The 20,437-nt window shown below is 30.1% G+C and overlaps 3 protein-coding genes across 7 annotated transcripts; 2 read left to right on the top strand and 1 right to left on the bottom strand.

Annotated features, from left to right (window-relative positions):
• Window positions 1-1,889: 1,889 nt before the first annotated feature.
• On the top strand, window positions 1,890-8,748 carry LOC110613842 (acetyl-coenzyme A synthetase, chloroplastic/glyoxysomal). Of its 2 annotated transcripts, XM_021755191.2 has the most exons (19): window positions 1,894-2,355; window positions 2,568-2,917; window positions 3,013-3,156; window positions 3,265-3,420; window positions 3,518-3,640; window positions 3,720-3,888; window positions 3,969-4,051; window positions 4,539-4,640; window positions 4,776-4,864; window positions 4,975-5,065; window positions 5,683-5,796; window positions 6,283-6,359; window positions 6,447-6,525; window positions 6,711-6,779; window positions 6,878-7,053; window positions 7,218-7,274; window positions 7,864-7,954; window positions 8,099-8,197; window positions 8,304-8,748. In XM_021755191.2, the coding sequence occupies exons 1-19, from the start codon at window positions 2,325-2,327 to the stop codon at window positions 8,487-8,489; spliced, it is 2,286 nt and encodes a 761-aa protein (XP_021610883.1). In that variant the 5' UTR covers window positions 1,894-2,324; the 3' UTR covers window positions 8,490-8,748. The 2 variants fall into 2 exon arrangements, with proteins under 2 accessions (XP_021610887.1, XP_021610883.1); XM_021755195.2 differs by lacking the exon at window positions 5,683-5,796 and having other exon boundaries at window positions 1,890-2,355.
• Window positions 8,749-11,586: 2,838 nt separating this feature from the next.
• On the top strand, window positions 11,587-14,314 carry LOC110613455 (transcription initiation factor TFIID subunit 7). Of its 4 annotated transcripts, none has more exons than XM_021754595.2 (6): window positions 11,587-11,702; window positions 11,966-12,081; window positions 12,831-12,964; window positions 13,053-13,172; window positions 13,614-13,683; window positions 14,006-14,314. In XM_021754595.2, the coding sequence occupies exons 2-6, from the start codon at window positions 11,967-11,969 to the stop codon at window positions 14,167-14,169; spliced, it is 603 nt and encodes a 200-aa protein (XP_021610287.1). In that variant the 5' UTR covers window positions 11,587-11,702; window position 11,966; the 3' UTR covers window positions 14,170-14,314. The 4 variants fall into 4 exon arrangements, with proteins under 4 accessions (XP_021610287.1, XP_021610286.1, XP_021610288.1 ...); XM_021754594.2 differs by having other exon boundaries at window positions 11,594-11,731; XM_021754596.2 differs by having other exon boundaries at window positions 11,598-11,731; window positions 11,944-12,081.
• Window positions 14,315-14,649: 335 nt separating this feature from the next.
• On the bottom strand, window positions 14,650-18,627 carry LOC110613454 (eukaryotic peptide chain release factor subunit 1-3). Its single transcript, XM_021754593.2, has 2 exons — window positions 18,457-18,627; window positions 14,650-16,256 (listed from the first exon to the last, which is right to left on the bottom strand). The coding sequence occupies exon 2, from the start codon at window positions 16,209-16,211 to the stop codon at window positions 14,898-14,900; it is 1,314 nt and encodes a 437-aa protein (XP_021610285.1). The 5' UTR covers window positions 16,212-16,256; window positions 18,457-18,627; the 3' UTR covers window positions 14,650-14,897.
• Between the last annotated feature and the right edge of the window lie 1,810 nt (window positions 18,628-20,437).

The raw sequence follows: 20,437 nt of genomic DNA, 5'->3' as shown, positions 1-20,437 counted from the left end.
TTTGTCACCTCGATGTCTTCAATATATTTTGATAAAAAAAATTAATAATTGTTACATTAATTATTTTATGTCGAAATTTGCATACAATTAATAAAAATGTATATAATAAATTGAAAAATTAAATCTACTTCTCAACAATTTTCCTTCCCTTCAAAGCGCATCGAAATTGTTATCTTTTTCAAACACTGCTTTTCTATGTGCTTAATTCACACCTTTCATTTTACTTAAAATATCAATTATTATCATTAAACATATTTTTTTTGAAAAATAAAATAAATTCATATAAAATTATAATAATTTTTTAAATTAAAAAATTAAAATTTTTTATTTTAAATAAAAAGAATTGTTAATTTTAATTTTTAAATTAAAATTAAGTTTATGCATATTGAGGGCTAACTATATATTTTAACCAAACATATAGTGTTTTAATGATTTTAGACAATTTCTTTTATATAATTTTAGTTAAATTAAAAAGTTTTAGTTAATGTGGGTATTTAATGGGTAAAGAAAATAATTTTTTAATATAAAATATACATTATCACAAGTCAACTATATATTCAGCTAAATATTTATTCGATTTTATAATTTTAGCTAAAATTGTCATACTCATCTAAATCAAACCATATTAATATAATAATTTATTTAAAAAATTAACTGAATTAAACTATATTTAATTAAAAAATATAGTTTACTTTATTAATTTTAAATATAAATATATATTAATAGTTTTATTATTGGACATAAAAAAAATAAAATTTTATGTTTAACTATAATTTAAAATTTTTAATTTTAGATAGTAAAATATCAATTTTTAAATTTATTATAATTATAGTTAATATCTCTTATAATTTATTTAATTGAATATACAAATTTTAAATTTCATTATAATTATACTAAAAAATTTTAATTTTATATCTAAATATTATAATTTTTTTAAAAAATAATTTAAATTAATATATATGTAATGACATGTCTTATTTGTTTATCATTTTTGAATATTAATACGTAAGCAATTTTTTAACTTTTATTAACTATATATCCTATAAATACTTATTTTTTATTACTTAATCTCTAATTTATATTCTAAAATTTCTAATTTAAAATTATTTAAATTTATAAATTATTTTTTAAAATAAGAATATATAATAAGAGTTTTATTAGATGATATTCGATTGTCCCGAAGGAGAAAAAAAATTTAAAATTTTCGAGTCTCAACTATTTGTTAAGATTCGTCCACTTAACTTATAGAACAAAAATCCATAGAATATTATATATTAAATTTTTATTGTATCTATGATTACGAATTTTTTATTATTTAACCGATTTTAATTAAATTTTTAAAAGTGTGATGAGAATTATAATATAAAAATTAATAATAATTATATATTTATTTTTATATAATTACTCATAAATTTTAAATAATTTTTATATTTATTATTTTTTTAATTTTATTAATTTAAATATTAGAGTGACCATTTTATGGAGGGATCACTAAAATTTGTTATATTAATATATAATTAAAATTTTATTTTTTATTAATTAAAAAATTATTTTAAATATTAATTATAATTAAGATAAATTTAAATTTTTTTTATCATTTAAAATTAAATTTTTTGATATAATTGTAATTAAAATTAAAGTTTTAACTTGTTTTTTTATATTCAATAATTTTTTGTGCATGAAGCAGGTAACAATTTTGTATGAATGGCTTAGTACGTTTGGTAGATTCCTGGAAAAAGTTTAATAAAAAAAAAGTGTGGGTCCTCCATCACTTCTGCTATTCCAAAGCCATAACAAAGTGCTACCTGTCATGCATCAGAACAAGAAAGCTCACGGATCAATATATTTACAATAGAATCAAAGTGGGGCGCTGAAGAAGAAGCAGCGATGAAAACAAATGGCAGTTGAAGCAATTAACAAAGAAACTTGTCGAAAGAAAAATGCCAAGCAAACCCCAGAGTTTTGCCAAGTCGCAAGAACATCTGCAGCCAATACTCTCAAAATTAGCACCACGACAAAACACCAGTCGCCATACATACTCAGCTGCTTTCATTGAATTGATAACCATCATCATCCGCAACAAACTCCATCATTTGCTCTCCTTCTCTCAGTTCTCCACCCTCCGACCACCATCTCTCTCCCTGAATGTTCATTTTCAATGTAGATTGGATTTGCTGGTTTCTAATACAATTGTTTGGTAGCTACTAACTGCTAATTATTGATCAAGTGCTCTAATCTGAATTTTCTACTCAATTGCTTATTGTCTATTTAATTTCCATATCTGAGCATTTCCTTCAAGTTCAAACATTCGAAGAGGAGTGATCATGAAGACAACGACGAGTTCACTATCGCCTGGGCTCAGCCTTTTTTTTTCTACTTGTATTATCTTCAAAAATAATAATAAAAAGATTATTGCCGTTAACCACACGACGTGTCGTAAGATGTAGACATTGACTATTAATTAATTTATAAATTAATGTGTATCACAAGCAACCAAAGGACTTTTTTTTTTAAAAAAGGCATCTACCGGTCTCATATAGTTGTAATGCTTGGATTTGGAATCGCAGCTGCTCAATCTCCTGTGATTTTTGGCGCTTCTTTCGTCAAATCTTCTCTAACCGTCGCGAGGCCTTCCGCCTCCGCCTCCGCCTCCGCCTCCGTCTCCTACTCTCGTCTTTGTTGCCGTCCCCACTGTTGCCGCGGGCTTCCTATCGGGATCGGGATGGCGAATCAGATTCTCAAGACTACCACAAGTCACTTTAGCCATGTAGAGTCAATATCTAAGCTGTCTGCTGCCGGGAAAATTTCAGGTGTTAACGCGGTTGTTTTAGGAGAAGCTTTGGCTTCTGAAGAGGACGAACTTGTCTTCCCAAACGATGAATTCTCTCGTCAGGCTCTTGTTCCATCTCCTAAGAAGGTAATAGCTTTTTTCTGCTATGATCTATACTGGAATGTTAGAGTTACTAGGAATGGAAATCTTAATATCCTTTTTCTATTTTCTGATGAGATCAGTACTTGGAGATGTATAAACGGTCCGTTGAAGATCCAGCCGGATTTTGGTCCGATATTGCTTCCCAGTTCTACTGGAAACAGAAATGGGGCCGACCTGTTTTCTCGGAGAATTTTGATGTCCGCAAGGGGAACGTTAAGATTGAGGTCATCTTTTGCTTTCGTTTGTCGTTTCTTTAGAATTGTCATAAGAAACTGCATTTTCAAAATTGTGATCGAGGATACTAGTACTGACAGAATACTGTAAATTCGCAGTGGTTCAAGGGCGGTATCACCAACATTTGTTACAATTGTTTGGATAGAAATGTTGAATCCGGAAATGCTGACAAGATTGCCATTTACTGGGAACCCAATGACCCTGGTTCCCAAGACTCTTTAACTTACTTTCAGCTTCTTCAAAGAGTTTGCCAGGTTTTTTTTTTTCTCCTCTTTCTTATATACTTGGCAAAAAAATTATCAATAATTAAGTGCTCCTTTGGGAATATAACGGTGTTATTTTTTTCTCTAGCTAGCCAATTATTTGAAAGATAAAGGTGTTAAAAAGGGTGATGCTGTTGTGATTTATTTACCCATGATCATGGAACTCCCAATTGCAATGCTTGCTTGTGCCCGCATTGGTGCTGTACACTCGGTATAAACACAACTGTAAACCCTGGTCTTCTTTGCATATCTTGCTTAACAAATGCCTCTTACCCTTTTCATTCCATCAGGTTGTGTTTGCAGGATTTTCTGCCGAATCTCTTGCTCAAAGAATTGTAGACTGTAAACCAAAAGTTGTGCTTACCTGTAATGCTGTCAAAAGAGGTTCCAAAGTTATTACACTCAAAGAAATAGTTGATGCTGCCCTTGTTGAATCTGCCAAAAGTGGCATCTTAGTTGGTATGTATATTAACTGCTCTGTGGTTTATGCATGATCATCTCCTTCACCTCTCATGTGGTTCCTTTCTTATTTCAACCAGATCTATGTTTAACTTATGAAAACAAATCTGCTATGAAGAGGGAAAGCACTAAATGGCGGGAGGGTAGAGATGTTTGGTGGCAAGTAAGGATGCAACATAACAGCTCATTTAACATATATCATAAGGAAATAAAAGATTTTTCATATTAGATAATTGGAAATACTATTATTTTCTTGCATTCTGTGGAAGAGTAATATTTGTTGTCTATATTACAATAGAGATTACAATATATTTATGTATGAAAAACTTTGTCTAGAAAGGAAAGGGAATCTTTATCAAGCCCATGATCTTGCAATCCCTAAGATTAAGCAACTAACATATCTATTAATATTTACATTCTATATCAATATATTTACTTTCTATAACACATTCAAGTACCATGCTTTAGTATCCTCATTATTTTCCATAAAACAGAGAAAAATTTGAGCTGAAGTCAATCATTCACTATAAAGTACATAGCTATGAGTATTAATGGGTAATATTGCTAGAAAGGCAGCTTGTACAGTTGATAATAGCTTATGTTTGTATATTTTAATTTTTAAGTTTTTATGAACGATTAACATCTTTCAGGATGTTGTCCCTAAATATCCAACTACTTGTGAAGTAGAGTGGGTTGATGCAGAAGATCCACTTTTTCTGCTGTATACTAGTGGGAGCACAGGGAAGCCAAAGGTACACTCCTTAGTTCAATCTACATTTGAATTTCTTTTTACTGGTTTTCAATCTTAACTCCTTTTTTTTTCCCTCTCTTTTATTTTACTTATTTTTCAAATCTTTTCTCTTGTTATAATTATTATTCCCTTCTAGGGTGTTCTTCATACAACTGGAGGATATATGGTTTATACTGCCACAACATTCAAATATGCATTTGATTACAAACCATCTGATATCTACTGGTACTAATGCAACTCCAACTTCTTGTTCTTGTTTATGTTTCCTTAAAAATTTCAACTCAAAGCAGCTGAGTAGCATCTTGAAATTTATTGAGAAGTTTGTTGTATATCAGGTGCACAGCTGACTGTGGTTGGATCACCGGGCACAGCTATGTGACTTATGGACCCCTGCTCAATGGAGCAACTATTGTGGTTTTTGAAGGGGTAACTTTTTTTTTTTTTTCAACTTGTAAACTACTTTGTCCATTCACATGTTAGGTTTTAGAACTGATGAAATGTCTTCTCAAACCAGGTGTATATTTTTCATAATATAACTCTTTAGTTCTGGCACTTCAAAATCCTCCGTGGAGAAAAAATGGTATAATAAATGTAAAAATACAAGCCAGGTAGAAATGATGAATCATATTCAGCATAAGCAAATTTCACCGGAACATTAGTTTATTTGTCATCTAAGATAATTTGTGAAGTTCTTTCACAGCTTATATTACTTTATTCTACGAAGCAAAAAGATTTAGAAACCACTGAAAAGCAGAATTATTAGGAGTTGAAAGCGAGATGGTACATAAACAAAGGAATATAGTCGGAGCAAAATTTTTGTTGTTAATCATGATTTTCACACTTAAGGAAGCTTATTAACATACATAGTATTGTAGATACCCTGACAAACTATAGTTGTGGTGCTTTCTACCAGCATCAACGTTTCAAGTGGAGAATATCCATCATAGGTGTTAAATTTGATGAGACACCCCTTCAATTCAGTTTGTATTATTCAACTTAGTTGCATCTGTAAGTGTCCCCGTTTAATAGCATTTTGCCTGTAGGCTCCCAATTATCCTGATTCTGGACGCTGTTGGGATATCGTTGACAAATTTAAAGTGACAATATTTTATACTGCTCCTACATTGGTGCGCTCTCTCATGCGTGATGGTGATGAGGCAAGATATTTCTCCTTTCTTACATGAAAATTTATAGTTTGAAACATTTATATTAACTTATTTCTAGTCATGATGTGTTGAAATGACAGTGCCTTTACCTAGCTATATGGAGTTGATTTCACATTTTTTATTTGCAAATTTTCATGGTATTGCATCTTGTGGGTTGGATCTATAAGCATTTTGGTATTTATTTATCCTTGCAACTTCATTAGTCTAGTGCTGTGAAGATTTGCAGGAGGTAAACTTGGACATGATTGTAAAGAATAGTATTTTCGTATTTATTATATTATTTAAGGACTAGGGAATATGCTGTCTAAGTTTACTTTCTTTTTTTTTCCTATGGTGCCTATTTTCCTTGTTAGGGGTTGCAAAACTTGTATATCCATATTATGATTTTTCCCTCATATATACTTGCATCTGCATACATTCATGGAGGCACTTCTGCTCATGAATAAATATTGATATCAGTTACTTCTGGTAATGCAGTATGTTACTCGCTATCCACGTAAATCCCTACGAGTCCTTGGAAGTGTAGGCGAGCCCATTAATCCAAGTGCTTGGAGGTTCTGAGCTCTATCTTTCTTTTGTGCCTGATTCGAAAACCTCATCTTTACACCAGACAGAATTTTAACAAATTCTGTTTCTCACAGGTGGTTTTTCAATGTAGTTGGAGGCTCCAGGTGCCCTATATCTGACACTTGGTGGCAAACTGAAACTGGGGGATTTATGGTATTTTGATTTTATTTCTTTGTTTTTCTTATTCCTTCATTAAAATATTGTTATTACTGTAGTTTATTTTGTCTGTGGCTACCAGAAATTGGTAGCTTCATGGAGCTTATATTTGTTTTTATATTTCCTATTTGTATATGTTGATGTTCTGTTCATTTAAATAATAATTTCTGCTGCTGTATCAGATTACTCCACTGCCGGGTGCCTGGCCACAGAAGCCTGGTTCTGCAACTTTCCCTTTCTTTGGTGTTCAGGTTTTCAATGAAATAAATATTTTCTAAATTTTATGTTTCTGTCTTCTCTTTACGTTCACTACTTATGCTTTATCATTCCTCTTCCGGTGCAAGCTCAGCCTGTCATAGTAGATGAGAAGGGTGCTGAGATTGAAGGTGAGTGCAGTGGATATCTCTGCGTGAAAAGCTCATGGCCCGGGGCATTCCGAACTCTTTATGGTGATCATGAAAGATATGAAACCACATACTTCAAGCCATTTCCTGGTTATTATTTCAGTGGTGATGGCTGTAGAAGGCATGTTATTATTACAATTATATTACCGGTCATTTTCTTTGTCTACCGAATATGTTACAGTAGATCTTGATGCTGTTTCTTGTCTGGACTCCAAAAACTTGTTCCCTTGGTCAGCCAGTACACCAGGTCAGGCAAAGGACTGATGCTAGATGTCTATGTTTCAGGGACAAGGATGGATACTACTGGCTCACGGGAAGAGTTGATGATGTCATCAATGTTAGGTATTGTATTTGTTATTATCCCATATATACCTGGAGTGGACAAGTGTAAATTATTGGGTTAGATTCACTGCACCAAAGAATCCCAGTGGTTCTTTTTTGCTTCCTCTCTCTAGTCAAAATTTGCAATCACTGTTACAAATGTACAGTTTTCCTGCTTCCCTTTATGTGAGGTTTTCTTGAATCATGATGAAACACAAAATTTTGCAATTGAATTGCACTTTTCTTTTTTTGTCATTAAATGCATTATATGATGAACTGTCTCGAGTATAACATAAAGCTTGCAAGAGATGAAAATTTGATATTTTGTTTCACGGAATATATTTTTGAAGAAAGTATTTTCTACATTTCCTGAATTTTGAGGTATTTTTCAATTGAAAACATTTTCATGATCAAAGAGAAAATTAAGTAATTTTTAATGAAAATGACTATTTTTTCAAAAAGAAAATCATCTTCTGAACTTTGATAATTTTATTGGCACCACTAAATTTTTTATATAAATTTTATTAATAACTTTTATTTTTTAATAATACAAGTTATTTTCAGCAAAACAAATAGAGCCTAAATATTATTCTCTTCCTTCTTTTTGCAGTGGCCACCGTATTGGTACAGCAGAAGTGGAATCTGCTCTTGTTTCTCATCCCCAATGTGCAGAAGCTGCAGTAGTTGGTATTGAGCATGAGGTAACAGTAACACTGTGTGTGTGTGTGTGAGAGAGAGAGAGAGAGAGAGAGAGAGTGATAAGTGCATTTTACTACTGGAAATAATAATTGCTAATGCTTCATTCCTGTATGATGGCTCTGTGGTCGATATTTTCTGGCTATTAGGTTAAAGGACAGGGCATTTATGCATTTGTCACTCTTGTGGACGGTGTTCCTTACAGTGATGAACTCAGGAAAAGTCTTATCCACAAAGTGCGAAATCAGGTCTGTATTCAATCCTCCATTTTCTCTAGTAGAATGACATGTTTCAGAAAGCGTGATCTTGCAACCTACATTGCATTCTCTGAAACTTATTTGTTCCACATTTCAGATAGGAGCATTTGCAGCACCTGACAAAGTCCACTGGGCTCCTGGTCTTCCAAAGACAAGGAGTGGAAAGATAATGAGGAGGATTCTAAGAAAGATTGCTTCCAGGCAGCTAAATGAGCTTGGAGACACCAGCACCCTGGCGGATCCAAATGTGGTTGAGCAGCTTATAGCACTTGCTGATCGCTGAAGCTACCAACTTGTATTGCCGGATATAACTCAGTTCTACTGGTAGGTTTTCCCCGGAACTGGTTGGCTATAGAGGAACTGTTTATTATTTGCTTGTACCATATTGTTTACTGTACATTTAGGTAGCTGGAAGGGGTTCCAGTCTCATCTCTTTTAATAATCACTTCTTTGTGAAAATGGCACAAATATACTTCATATATATAACTAGAATAATACAATGTTACATCGAGTTCTAATGCACTGTTTCTTCTCTTTTTCAAGTTTGTGTTGCCAAAACCCTAAAAAAAATTTACAAAAAAAATTCATATAAATTCTTGCTCTTAAGAGTTAAAGTTTATCTATAATAAAATCGTTAATGTAGAAATCAATTTCTTCAAAAGTTTAGGAATTAAATCCTTTAGTATTTTAAAATCACCAGTTGGATCAATTTAAGCATCGTATTTTCTTTAATCAATAAATAGTACACTTATATTTAAATAGATTAATTAATTGATGTGGTAATAAAAAATTAATAAACTATAAAATATTTAATACTTCTTCGTACTATAAAAATAGATTCATTTACTTTTTTTTCCGAGTAAAATTATACGTTTTTTTTATTTATTAGTTCACTATCAATGTCTTTATTTAATTTGTATATTAAAAATATAACTTATTAGTTATAAAAATAGTTTAGTGCTATAAATTATTTAATTTTTAATAAATAATACGAGTAGAGAATATATTAAAAAACAATAAAATTTAGACATTTTTTTATATTTTTTGATATACGAAATATTTAAAAAATTTAATTTATATAAAATATTTTTTATACTGTAAGAATCTTATTAAAATTTTTATATATAAATTTATTTATATATCTTATTTTTTAAAATTAATATTAATAATAAAAAACTATATTATCTTATTATTTTAATTATATATTCTTACATAATATGAAAATTAAAGTAAATATAAGAGGAGTAATTAATTAAATTCATCAAATTTTAAATGTATTTAACAATTTCCTATCTTCTACACACCATTTCTCTTCCTCCCTCCCAATGATTATTGCTATTTTTACAAGATTACTTTTTAGTATGTTTATAAGCTAGTTAAAACATTTTTACATTACTTTTATTTATTTTTAAAACTCCTTCAAATATTTACTTTCTTTTATTAATTTAAGTGAATTAGTTATACTTATTTTAATGAAACTAAAGATTATTTCTATTATCTAATACAAATATTCGTCTATAAATTATTTTTATTTAATTTTAAAATTAAATTCTTATTGTATTATGATTTAAATATATTTTAATAAAATTATTGTAAAAATAAGTTAATTTATCCTTATTTGTAATTATTTTAACTATGAACATTTCTATTATATATATGTTATTTATATTATGTTATGTTATTTATATATGTTATTATTTAAATTAATTTTATAATTAGTTAAGAAAATTTAAAGAATATATATAAAAATATAGTGATATTAAATTTTTTAAATAAAGATATAATTTAGATGATAATTTTATTATTTAAATTAACTTTAGAGTTTTTTAAAAAAATAAAAGAAGTACTTAAATTAATAAAAATGCTACTAGATTAATTTTAAAATTAAAATTATTAAAATAATATATTCAAATATTAGTTAATTATTAAAATAATAAATTTATATTTATTTATTCACAATAACCTTTAATTATTTTATAGTTGATAATAGATAATAATTTTATTATTTCAATTAATTTTATAGTTGAAAAACAAGAGTAAAATGTTAAATATATTAAGAGTGAAAATTTTATGATATATTACATTAGGAAATAAAATAAAAACTATTTTTATATTAAAATATTTTAATATTTAAAAAAAACTAAAATTTAAGTAGACAATAATTTTATGATTTAAATTAATTTAAAGTTAATAAAATTTTAAATATTTATATATTTAAATTTATAAGAGGATGATAATTTTATAATTGAATTTAAATTTATAGTGAATGATAAATTAAGTAGATAATTATTTTATTATTTAAATTAATTTAACAATAATAAAAAATTTAAATTTTGAGTTATATATAAATATTAAAAGTTTAAAAATATTTTTTAAAAAAAGGTCAAATTTATGTCATAAATTTATTAAAATAATACATTTAAATATTAAATAATATTAAAATAATAAAAAGTAATATATAAAATTTTTAAATAATAATAATTATATATATAATAAATATATACCTATAAATATAATTTGATTATTTTTATTATAACGAATATTAAAACGCGCGGTTGATTAAGATTAATTTATCTAAATTGATGATTCATAAATTTAAACATTAAATTCTCTTTTTAAATAATAAATATATTTTCATAAATGGAAGGTCAATTGGCAATTTTTATTAAAAAATATTTTCATTATTTTTTTATATATTAACCCTTTTTTTTTCTGTCCTTCTAAGAGATGCTGCTAAAAAGTTTTAGCAAAAGTTTAAATCTTGCTTATCAAATAAAATTCTAAATTTTTATTTTTAAATATAAGTAATCGCCATCTAATAAAGTATCTTATAATTTTAATTATTTGAGATTGATTATTAATTTTAATAAAAACAAATAATAAATAATTTTAATACTAAAAAGTTTCAAAAAAAAAATATTTATTTTATTTAGGATTTTATTTAACAACAATGTTAAACTGAAAATATTTAAACGAAATTATGCAGCTTATTTGAAATTTTTTTCCTATTTTTTCAAAAATTATTATTTAATTTTTATAGTATAAATAAATTTATTTCTCAATTTAAAAAATATTAAAATATTTTAAAATATTAATTAATTAATTATTTTATTAATTTTCATTATTAATTATTATAGAAAATTTAAAATATTTTTAATATAAAAAACTAATTAATATATTTTTTATAAAATTAAAAAATAAATTAAATTTTTTAAATTATAAATATTAAATAATAAAATATTTAATAAATAAAATTAAAAAAGATTAATTATTAAAAATTTTAAAAATTTTTAAAATATTTTAATATATTTTTTAAAATTAAAAATTAATCAATAAATTTAATTGTAATATAAGAAACTATATAATAATTTCATTTTCGTCCCGCTCACTCCTCGGATCTCAACCCTATAAAGCTTTCTTCGCGGGCAACGTTTAAACAAACGAAACGCTTCAAGGCGACAAGGCCAGAATTGGCGTCGATCTCGTAATCAATCTGGTTGATACCCGACCCTTCTCTTTCATTAAGTACATTCTCTCTCTCTGTGATGGGATTTAATGGCATTGTTAGGTCTTGCCTTTATAATTGCATGCGATTTGATGTCAATTCTGGTTTTAGAAAAAAAGTTGTATGCCAATTAATGTCTTATTGGAGCCATCACTTTAAATTTTTATGCGTGCGTGTTGATGGGAAGAAGGATTTTACTTCCTATGATTTAGTATGTAATTGTAAAGTGCAGATTGGTTTGATGATTTTTTCAGTATGGAGGAGCAGTTCATACTAAGAGTCCCAGCTTCTGTTGGAGAGCGGTTAGATCGTCTTTTGAGTGAAAGTGCTCCATCTTCTGAAGATCAATCATTAGATTTGTCATTTTCTGGTGAGCCTTTGATTCTTCCCTCACATTTTTTCCAAGAATTGGTTGCATTTATTTTGGTATTACCCTTCCTACCTTATATATAAGTAGGGATGGGGTCAGACTAGTAATATGCCTTTAGTCACTGAACTAAATCAGGCTATGCCATATTTGTTTGTTAAGCTTTTCTTGGTTGTTGCTTTTTTCTTTTCTTGTATAGGTAAGACTGCTTTACTTAACCCAAACTAGTTGAAATTGGTTGCATTACTTGTTGGGTGAATTATAAAAATGTCTCTGGTAATGCATTATTAACAAGTTGATGCCTGTGTTTTGAGAAACTTATTATAATGTCCCTAACTGTTGATTTTAGTAAATACTTTCATCCCTCTTTCCCTTTAGCCCTGAATATAAAGAAAAAGACTACACTTAAAATTTCACTAACAGAATATTGACATTATTATCCAATGACGTGTAAATCTCCCATATTTCATAAAAATCTCTCTTGTATTGGATGTTGTCATATTTATATTTGAATTTTTAGTTTTGTTGGGGGAAAAGCAATATTCCTGAACAATTGGAAACATTTTTGCATGGCTATATAAGTATCATATCAGGAAGGTCTTGTGTTTTGATTTTCCCATAATTGGGAAATATAACATGACCACAAGTGTCTGTTACCTTTGTACACTTCTCTCTTGTTCTCTGCTGCTGCCATTCTTTCTTATTTGCTATGGATCTTGGTATATTTTCAAATGTGACTATCTTATGTACAGGGGATGGCAGGAGTGGCACATTTGTCATTGGCAACGACCATTTCCCTGCTTCTCTCTTAGAGCTTCCTTGTGTTGTAGAATCTTACAAAACTTATGATGATTCTTCGCTAGTCAAAACTGCTGATATTGGTCAGGTAAGAGCGTTCATTAACTGACTTTGCATTTATATTTTAAAGACTTGAATTTTTCATTTCTAAATGCAATTACAATTATTGTTGACAGATGATTATGGTTACCGAAGCAAGTGACAATGCCCCAGAGGCAGTGGAGTACAGGCATGGTATCAATCCTCCTATGAGGGATGCTCGAAAACGACGATTCCGCAGGGAGCCAGACCTGAATGTACAAATTTTTTTTTACAAGAAAAAATTTGCAAACTGTTGCATGTGATTTTATTGACCTGCTAATATATATATATATATATATATATAATAAATTACAAGTTGCAACTAATTTTGAGTTATTGGATTATGCAATTACTTAAGAGGGGTGTTTGGTATTGAGTTTGGGGCTCAAAAAATTGCTTTTTTGAAAAAGCACCATTTTGGATGCGGTTGAGAAAACAGTTTGGGAAAAGTTGTTTTGTTATTTTGGTGTTTTTATGATTAAATTATGTCAAATATAATATCTTCTAAATTGGATTTTTGAGGAAGTGTTTTTTTCAACAACAGCCTCTGACAGCAATGCCAAATAGACCCTAAGATGTATATATGTGCGTGGCTAAATTGCATATTTTCCTTTTCTTCATGTCATCTGTACTAATGGTGGTATTGCACTTTACAGCCTGAGCTTGTCCAGCGTGTTGAGAAGGATCTGCTGAACATTATGGCTGGTGGAACTATTGAAAATGCTGATATCCTTCAAATTTAGTATCATTAAGGTGTAAAGCGCTTTTTTGTGGAAGGAAAACTTACTATTTGGTTGAGGCGGCTGTAGAGATCAAATAGTTTTAATTTTAAAATTGCAGCAACTAATTAGGGATAAGGGAATAATAGAGGGATTAAGTAGTTAGTTATATTAAATTATGGAGACAATAAAACAAGGTTTGGTTAGAAAGGGTTCTTCCCCGGCACTTGATCACACTAGTATAGAGCTTATCTATTCTGTAGTTAATGGTTTGATCTTATGTTATGTTCATTTAATCCTACAAAGTAAATCCTTAACCGTGTGGCTACATGTTGAAGCGAATGAGCAAGATGAAGATGGCAATCAAAATTCCTGCACTGCAATTAAGAAAACTTCGCCTGAAGCTGCAGCAAAGCCTGATGTTCAAGAGGCAGCAGCTGATGCCGAGGAGCCTGAGAGAAGTGATTCTGATGAATCAGATTATTCCTTATAATTCTACCCCATTGGTTGAAACGGCACATTATGCACTGAAACTTGAATTTGAATTTGGTATATACTTCCAGTTCCTTAAAGATCTTGTGGTGCTGAGTTTACATATCCTTTTTAATGCTTATTTTGATAAAATGTTATCTCTTCCCCTTCTGTCTCTTTCCCATCAGAGAGCCATGATAGCAATTTATATTAAAGTAGTAACTGTTCAGATAAACGGAATGATTTAAATGTGTTACTGAAGTGAACGAATTATTGTACTCTATTACTCGTAGCTTCATGGAGAGGAGATAATCTACACCATTCTCACTACCAAGTAGACAAAGTCCTCAATATATTTCATAGCTCAAATTAAGAAGCTGGCCAAGGTAACTACAACACAAAATAACATACTGCTAAGATCCCAAATCCGACAAGATTCCAGCCCTTCCTTTCAACACCACCTAGTTGATAATAAACCATAAAAAAGATATACTTTTGATAAGTCCGCAAAAAAACCATAATAATTTGGCACATTGCACAAAACCCGAAGGAAAAAAAATCCGAAGAGTTGAGAAATTAAAATGGGGAATCATTGAAACATTTTAAACATTCAAATGAAAAGCAGCAATGTAAGAAAATTATTTGTATGAAGTTTCTTGCAATATCAGTAACAAAGATCCATCACACTGATACAGGCTTCCACATCATTCATCAACATGGCGTATGAACTCTTAGCCTCAATCCTAACTCTTAATCAGAATCCTCATAAACTGCTCCATCATCAGACAACTCATCAAAAGATCTAATGTCGAGCTGGTAGCGGAGAATACCCCCAATTCCACCAAATCCTCTGCAAAACTGTGATCCCTCTTGAGATTTGTTTGTAACAAATTCAAGCGAACAACCAAAACGCTTGTATTCATTGGCAAACCACTCCAGCAAAGGCATCTTTTCCTGAACCTCCAACTCAGCAGAGCTGGCCGAATCCCTGAAGTTACTCTGATCAGCCTCTTGCTCCTTGTTCAAGTGCTTTATAATTATTTCACCAGTAACACTGTTTTTAAGAGCATAGCGATTAATATCTAGATTTTCCCACACAATAAGGGTTTCAACAGCACCCATTTCTAGAGCCTTCAGCGTGTCATCAACACCAAAGACATACTTTCCAGTGTCTTGGCTGATCTCCTCAAAGTATTTCCCAATCAGGCGTTTTTCCTGTATGAATTTTACATTTGATAGAATTTCAGCTGACAGCTCAATAGCTTGGTTGAAACCGTTCTCTCCCCCATAAGAAACATCAACCACATTCAATATCTTTGCTTGCAAACGAGGATCGAACATATCTGACTGGCTCAATTCAGTCTTGAAGTCAGCTGAACCAGCCAATATCAGCCCAGAAACATTTGGCTGACTGGTCGCAGGATTAATGAAGAACTGTGTGGCAAGCTCTGCAGTTTTCCTGACATAGTTGTGTCGTTTTTCCATCCGAAGGCGAGCAAAACGAAGTGCAGACTGCCCTCCTCTTCCATGCTTCTTCGGTAGATCAACAGTGAATTTATGAAGCACTTCTCGTGTGTTACCACTTAATGTTCCAAACAGGGTGCCGTTTCCATCCATGACAATAAAACCAAACTTGTCATCAGATTCTAAGAGTTCGTTAAGTGCTTCTGTGTGGAACTTGTTGTCACAAAGGTAAAGCGATGCATTTATAGGCTTGAAAGGCTCAAAATCAATTGTCACCTTCTTTTCCTTCCCATCTTCAGTAACAACTGTTCCTGTATAAAGCACCAGCCCATTGGGAGGAACCTTGTTATACAGCTTCAACCTCTGTTGAGCAGATGTAATGGCAGCCAAGACAGACTGCCGGTTGACCCTACTTTTAATGTTTGAAGCAGTTCCAAATTCATCACCCAGCATCTTTGTGACCCGAGATATTTGATCACGAGGAGGCATTATAAGAGATATCATGCTCGTACCATTACCCCTCGCTGACTCCAATGCCTTGATCAACTTTTTGATTTTCCATATTTCAATATTCTTATCTGATTCCTGACCATCTGCCATTTTCAGCAAAGGTAGACACCTGATAGATATACACCCTACACAGGTCTGTGTCCAAAAATATTCAAGAAGGAAAGCAGAGTAACAGAAAAGGAAATTAAAATTAGTTATTTTAAATAATCAATTAAATAATAAAATAAGAAGTGCACAGAAGCAAATTTTACAGAGAGAAGCTAGCATACATACAATGTAATGGCCATGCTTGCATTTAGGTAGAAATGCAAGCAAAGATAAGGAGAAAGCATTCCATTACCATCCACATATAAGAATACTTGCATTGTAAGGATATGTACTTCATACAACAAACATTGGTGTAAAAATGTTTTGATTAAGGAGGATGTCTATTAAGTTGTTCTCAAGTTCTTATAAAATTTTCACAAGAAAAAAATTGGCAACAACATTAGTGCATCTTAGAGATAAACAAACTGCTCCTGGTAAAGGCATGGCAAAAGCCTACTTACCTTCTAGCTATGCTATTGCTTGCTAACATTCTGCTTCAGATAGTTTTAATCTGGCACTGAATATAGTGACAGCAAGCACGATAACTTGACAGGATAAGAAGGTAATCACGATAGCAGAAATAAAGGAAAACCAGGGGGAATAAAAAGTCTAATCCAATACCTAGAAAAAGCCTGTTACCTTTAACGGCAGTTTTCATTAATGCAATGACCAATGACAAGCTCTCAAAATATAAAGATAGCAAATCAAACTCTCAGAATATCAAGATAGCAAATCAAAGGACATAAGCAAGCTTTTCCATCAATGTCAAGGAATAAAGCACATCCCCATTGATAGAAATAAAACCTGTCCAAGGAAATACATCCCTCATGTTTAATCATTTGTGCACCTTGCAAATGAACTAGAGGACCTTTTAACACCATGTTAACTCAGATGGCATCCAACAATATGATCATCAGCAGAATAATTGGGGTTAAGCCTCTTGACTACTAAGGGAAAGAAATAAATCATGCGGCCAGTGGGAACAATTAGCACCCCTTTGACAGGCAGATTGCTCAAAACCCTTATTCTAGTCCTGGTGAGTTAGTGGCATTTTTAAACTTACTGAAATTCTAGTTCACAAAGGCTAGTGGTTCAGCTACCAAATTAAAGGAGGCATGAATTTCTCAAATGAGAACATATGGTAACTATACTAGAGTTATTGATTTATTTATTCATTCATTATTTGCTGATCAATCACTCCATTATCCAATGTTGAATTTAAAATATATAGTTTATAGCATAGGGTGTTGGAACTGGAAGTAAGGATATCCTGTAGAGGACTGATTTCGTGGTCCTATAAGCAGACCTTTTACCATTTCAAGAAAAAAAAAATCAGCAAAGTCAAACAAGCTTCACATCATGGCTCCACCGGGTATCAAACCCAGAATACCTGGTTCCACAGACCAGCGCCTTATCCATTGGGCTATGGAGGCTTTCATTCATGCCGAAACTTAGTACATGATGGTGAATGAGCAAGCATGAATAAGAAAATACAAGTGCAACATTTTATAAATTCAACTTAAAAGCCTAACAAGATGAGAGAAGGGGGAAAAGAAGTAATACAACAGTAGAAAAGACATTGAACATGGCCTTATGCAGATTATGCAAGCAATTTCGCCACGAACATATTATGAATTAATGATGGTGATGCAACAATGCATATGTCAATGAAACAATCCAGAGACAGATATTAACATAAAATAAATGCTGCATGATAGACACAGACTATTTATCTACCTGCAATTTTCATAACCATATCGATTCCAAATATAAGTTCCTGATCAAAACCTAAAGCCTAGTCCAGCCCATCAAGACTAGAGTCCGTTTTCTTTTCAGTTAATTTCGGGTGAAAAAATGAAACCCGATTAAACATTAAACATAGCTCCTCCAAACTCTAGATTGAGCCTAATTTCTGACTCTCACTTAACTAAAGATCTTGTTACATACGAGGACATTACTTTCACAAAGTCTGCAAATTTCCAATAAGATTTACAGCCTCTGGTACTTTTATCCATCTAATCAAATTGAATTCACTAAGAAAGTTAGCAAAGCGCACAAATAAGAAAGATCTGTTTCTAGTAGCCCTAGCAGAGAAAAAGAAAGAAAGAAAGAAAGAAGAAAACTCCCAAAAGCAGCAAGCTAAGTAGATAATTACAGATCAAAATCAAGACCTGAAAGAAGAATCACTAGAAGCCAACCCAAAATATAAAAAGAAGAAGAGTAAAAACTGAAATTGAAGAGTATATACCTGAAGAAGATTGATAGTGACGATGGAGTCGATTCAAGATTCGAGTTCTCTCTTGCTCTCTTTCCCTTCTCTCACAAGACAGTCAGACGAGTCAAATGAGCTTCTTTAGGGTTTTCAAATCGCAGTTGCTGATTCAGCCTTCACCTGTCTTTTTCCGTTTCTTTTTTTTTGTCTTTAAGGGAAAATTACTTTGTAATCCCTGAGGTTTAACGTAATTAACACTTCTGTCCTTCTATTTTGACGACCCAACACTTAAGTCCCTCACTTTCTTTTCTGTCCAATTTCGTAGTCCTTCCGTCCAAAATAGCCGTTTGGAACACGTGAATTGATAAAATTAACCCTCTTCTTTTTCTTCTTCTTCTTCTTCCCCTTTCTGCAACTTCTTCTTCTTCTTCTTTCTACTCTTTCTGCAGCTTCTGCAGCTTCTTCTTCTTCTTCTTCTTCTTCTTCTTCTTCTTCTTCTTCTTCTTCTTCTTCTTCTTCTTCTTCTTCTTCTTCTTCTTCTTTTGGAATTTCACATTGAAAAAATGGTATTTTTGGAAAAAATTATCACATCTCACCTTTGACTCTTTGACCAAACGGTTTAAATGGACGGAAGGACTACGAATTTGGACGAAAGAGAAAGTGAGGGACTTAAGTGTTGGGTCGCCAAAATAGAGGGATAAAAGTGTTAATTACGTTAAATCTCAAGGACTAAAAAGTAAATTTCCCTTTCTTTTATTATTCTATACTCGCCTCTGTTGTTATTTTTGTATACTCTATTTCTATAATTTTTATCTTATTTATTTTTTATTATTTTAAAATTATTGTTATTTTTTTAAATTATAATACTATTATAGTTTTATTTTATTTTTAATTTTTATAAAATACCTCTTAATATTTAATAAAATTTAATATTTTTAAAATAAATATAATTAAAAAAATTAGTATATATTAAAAAATAAAATTAATAAAAATTATGGGACAAAATAAATAAATAAATATATTTTTTTCATTTAATGCTTACGAAAAACTCTAATATTTCTACATTTTCTTTTACAAAATCCAATATTACTCAATTTTATAATTTTATAAATATTAAAATTTATAAAATTTAATTATTAGAATAATTATCTTTTTGTTTCCATAATCCCTAAATAATGTTTATAATAATAGTAATTATCTGCAGAATTAAAAATGAGACTAATGATTTCAAAAGAAAATTGAGGTTAATAAAAGAAATCTAAAATTGATGTTTAAATTTGTAGTTGTGGTTATAAAATTTCCAATACTTTTCGTTATTCATTATTTTTTAATTTAAGTGGTTATTTCAATATTATATTTTAATTTAAATTATAAAAATTATCAATTTCAATTTTAATAGCAATAAAAGCTGCCGTCTTGGCAAGGGTTTGAGTGTGGATGGCAAGTGAGTGCCGAAATGGACTTTATTACTCGGACAATATATATAGATGGCTCATCTTCTTTCTTCTGGGTTGGGAAAGATGAGAGTTGGTCTTTCAGGTGATGGTCCTGTAACGTCATGCACATACGACCAGAACTTTAATTTAATAATAATTTTGAATATAAATTCCATTCACTAAATAACATACTATTTTTTTTTAAAAAAATTACTAATTAATCTCTATTATATAAAAAAATACATTAATTTATTCATCAATTTTAAAAAATAATAAATATTTTAAAAATTCTTCTAATTAATTTCTCCATCAATTTTAAAAAATAATAAATATTTTAAAAATTCTATTAATTAATTTTTCCATTAATTTTAGCTATTAAATATAAAAAAATTTTAAAATATCTCTAAAATAGAAAATTTCATTAATAAACTTTTAAAAAATTTAAAAACTTTAAAAAATTAATTAATAAATATTTCAAAATCATATGAATTAGATAATAAAATAGTTAATAGTAAAATTAATAGAATGATTAACTAGTAAACTTTTTAGATGTGATATTTTAATGTATTTTTTAAAATTAA

The sequence above is a fragment of the Manihot esculenta genome, chromosome 4 (assembly GCF_001659605.2).
Source record: "Manihot esculenta cultivar AM560-2 chromosome 4, M.esculenta_v8, whole genome shotgun sequence".
NCBI classification, from domain to species: domain Eukaryota; kingdom Viridiplantae; phylum Streptophyta; class Magnoliopsida; order Malpighiales; family Euphorbiaceae; genus Manihot; species Manihot esculenta.
Note: the sequence above shows the minus strand (reverse complement) of the source record. Positions and strands in the feature narration are given on the sequence as shown.

What these genes read in the sequence shown, in the direction of transcription:
- LOC110613842 (XM_021755191.2), top strand. Translation starts at nt 2,325, where the DNA reads ATGAAGACAACGACGAGTTCACTATCGCCTG. An exon ending in GCATTGGTGCTGTACACTCG is followed by an intron (nt 3,641 to 3,719) that starts GTATAAACACAA and finishes TCATTCCATCAG; the next exon opens with GTTGTGTTTGCAGGATTTTC. An exon ending in CAAAAGTGGCATCTTAGTTG is followed by an intron (nt 3,889 to 3,968) that starts GTATGTATATTA and finishes TATTTCAACCAG; the next exon opens with ATCTATGTTTAACTTATGAA.
- LOC110613454 (XM_021754593.2), bottom strand. Translation starts at nt 16,211, where the DNA reads ATGGCAGATGGTCAGGAATCAGATAAGAATATTGAAATATGGAAAATC.
- LOC110613455 (XM_021754595.2), top strand. Translation starts at nt 11,967, where the DNA reads ATGGAGGAGCAGTTCATACTAAGAGTCCCAGCTTCTGTTGGAGAGCGG. An exon ending in AAACTGCTGATATTGGTCAG is followed by an intron (nt 12,965 to 13,052) that starts GTAAGAGCGTTC and finishes TATTGTTGACAG; the next exon opens with ATGATTATGGTTACCGAAGC. An exon ending in GCAGGGAGCCAGACCTGAAT is followed by an intron (nt 13,173 to 13,613) that starts GTACAAATTTTT and finishes TGCACTTTACAG; the next exon opens with CCTGAGCTTGTCCAGCGTGT.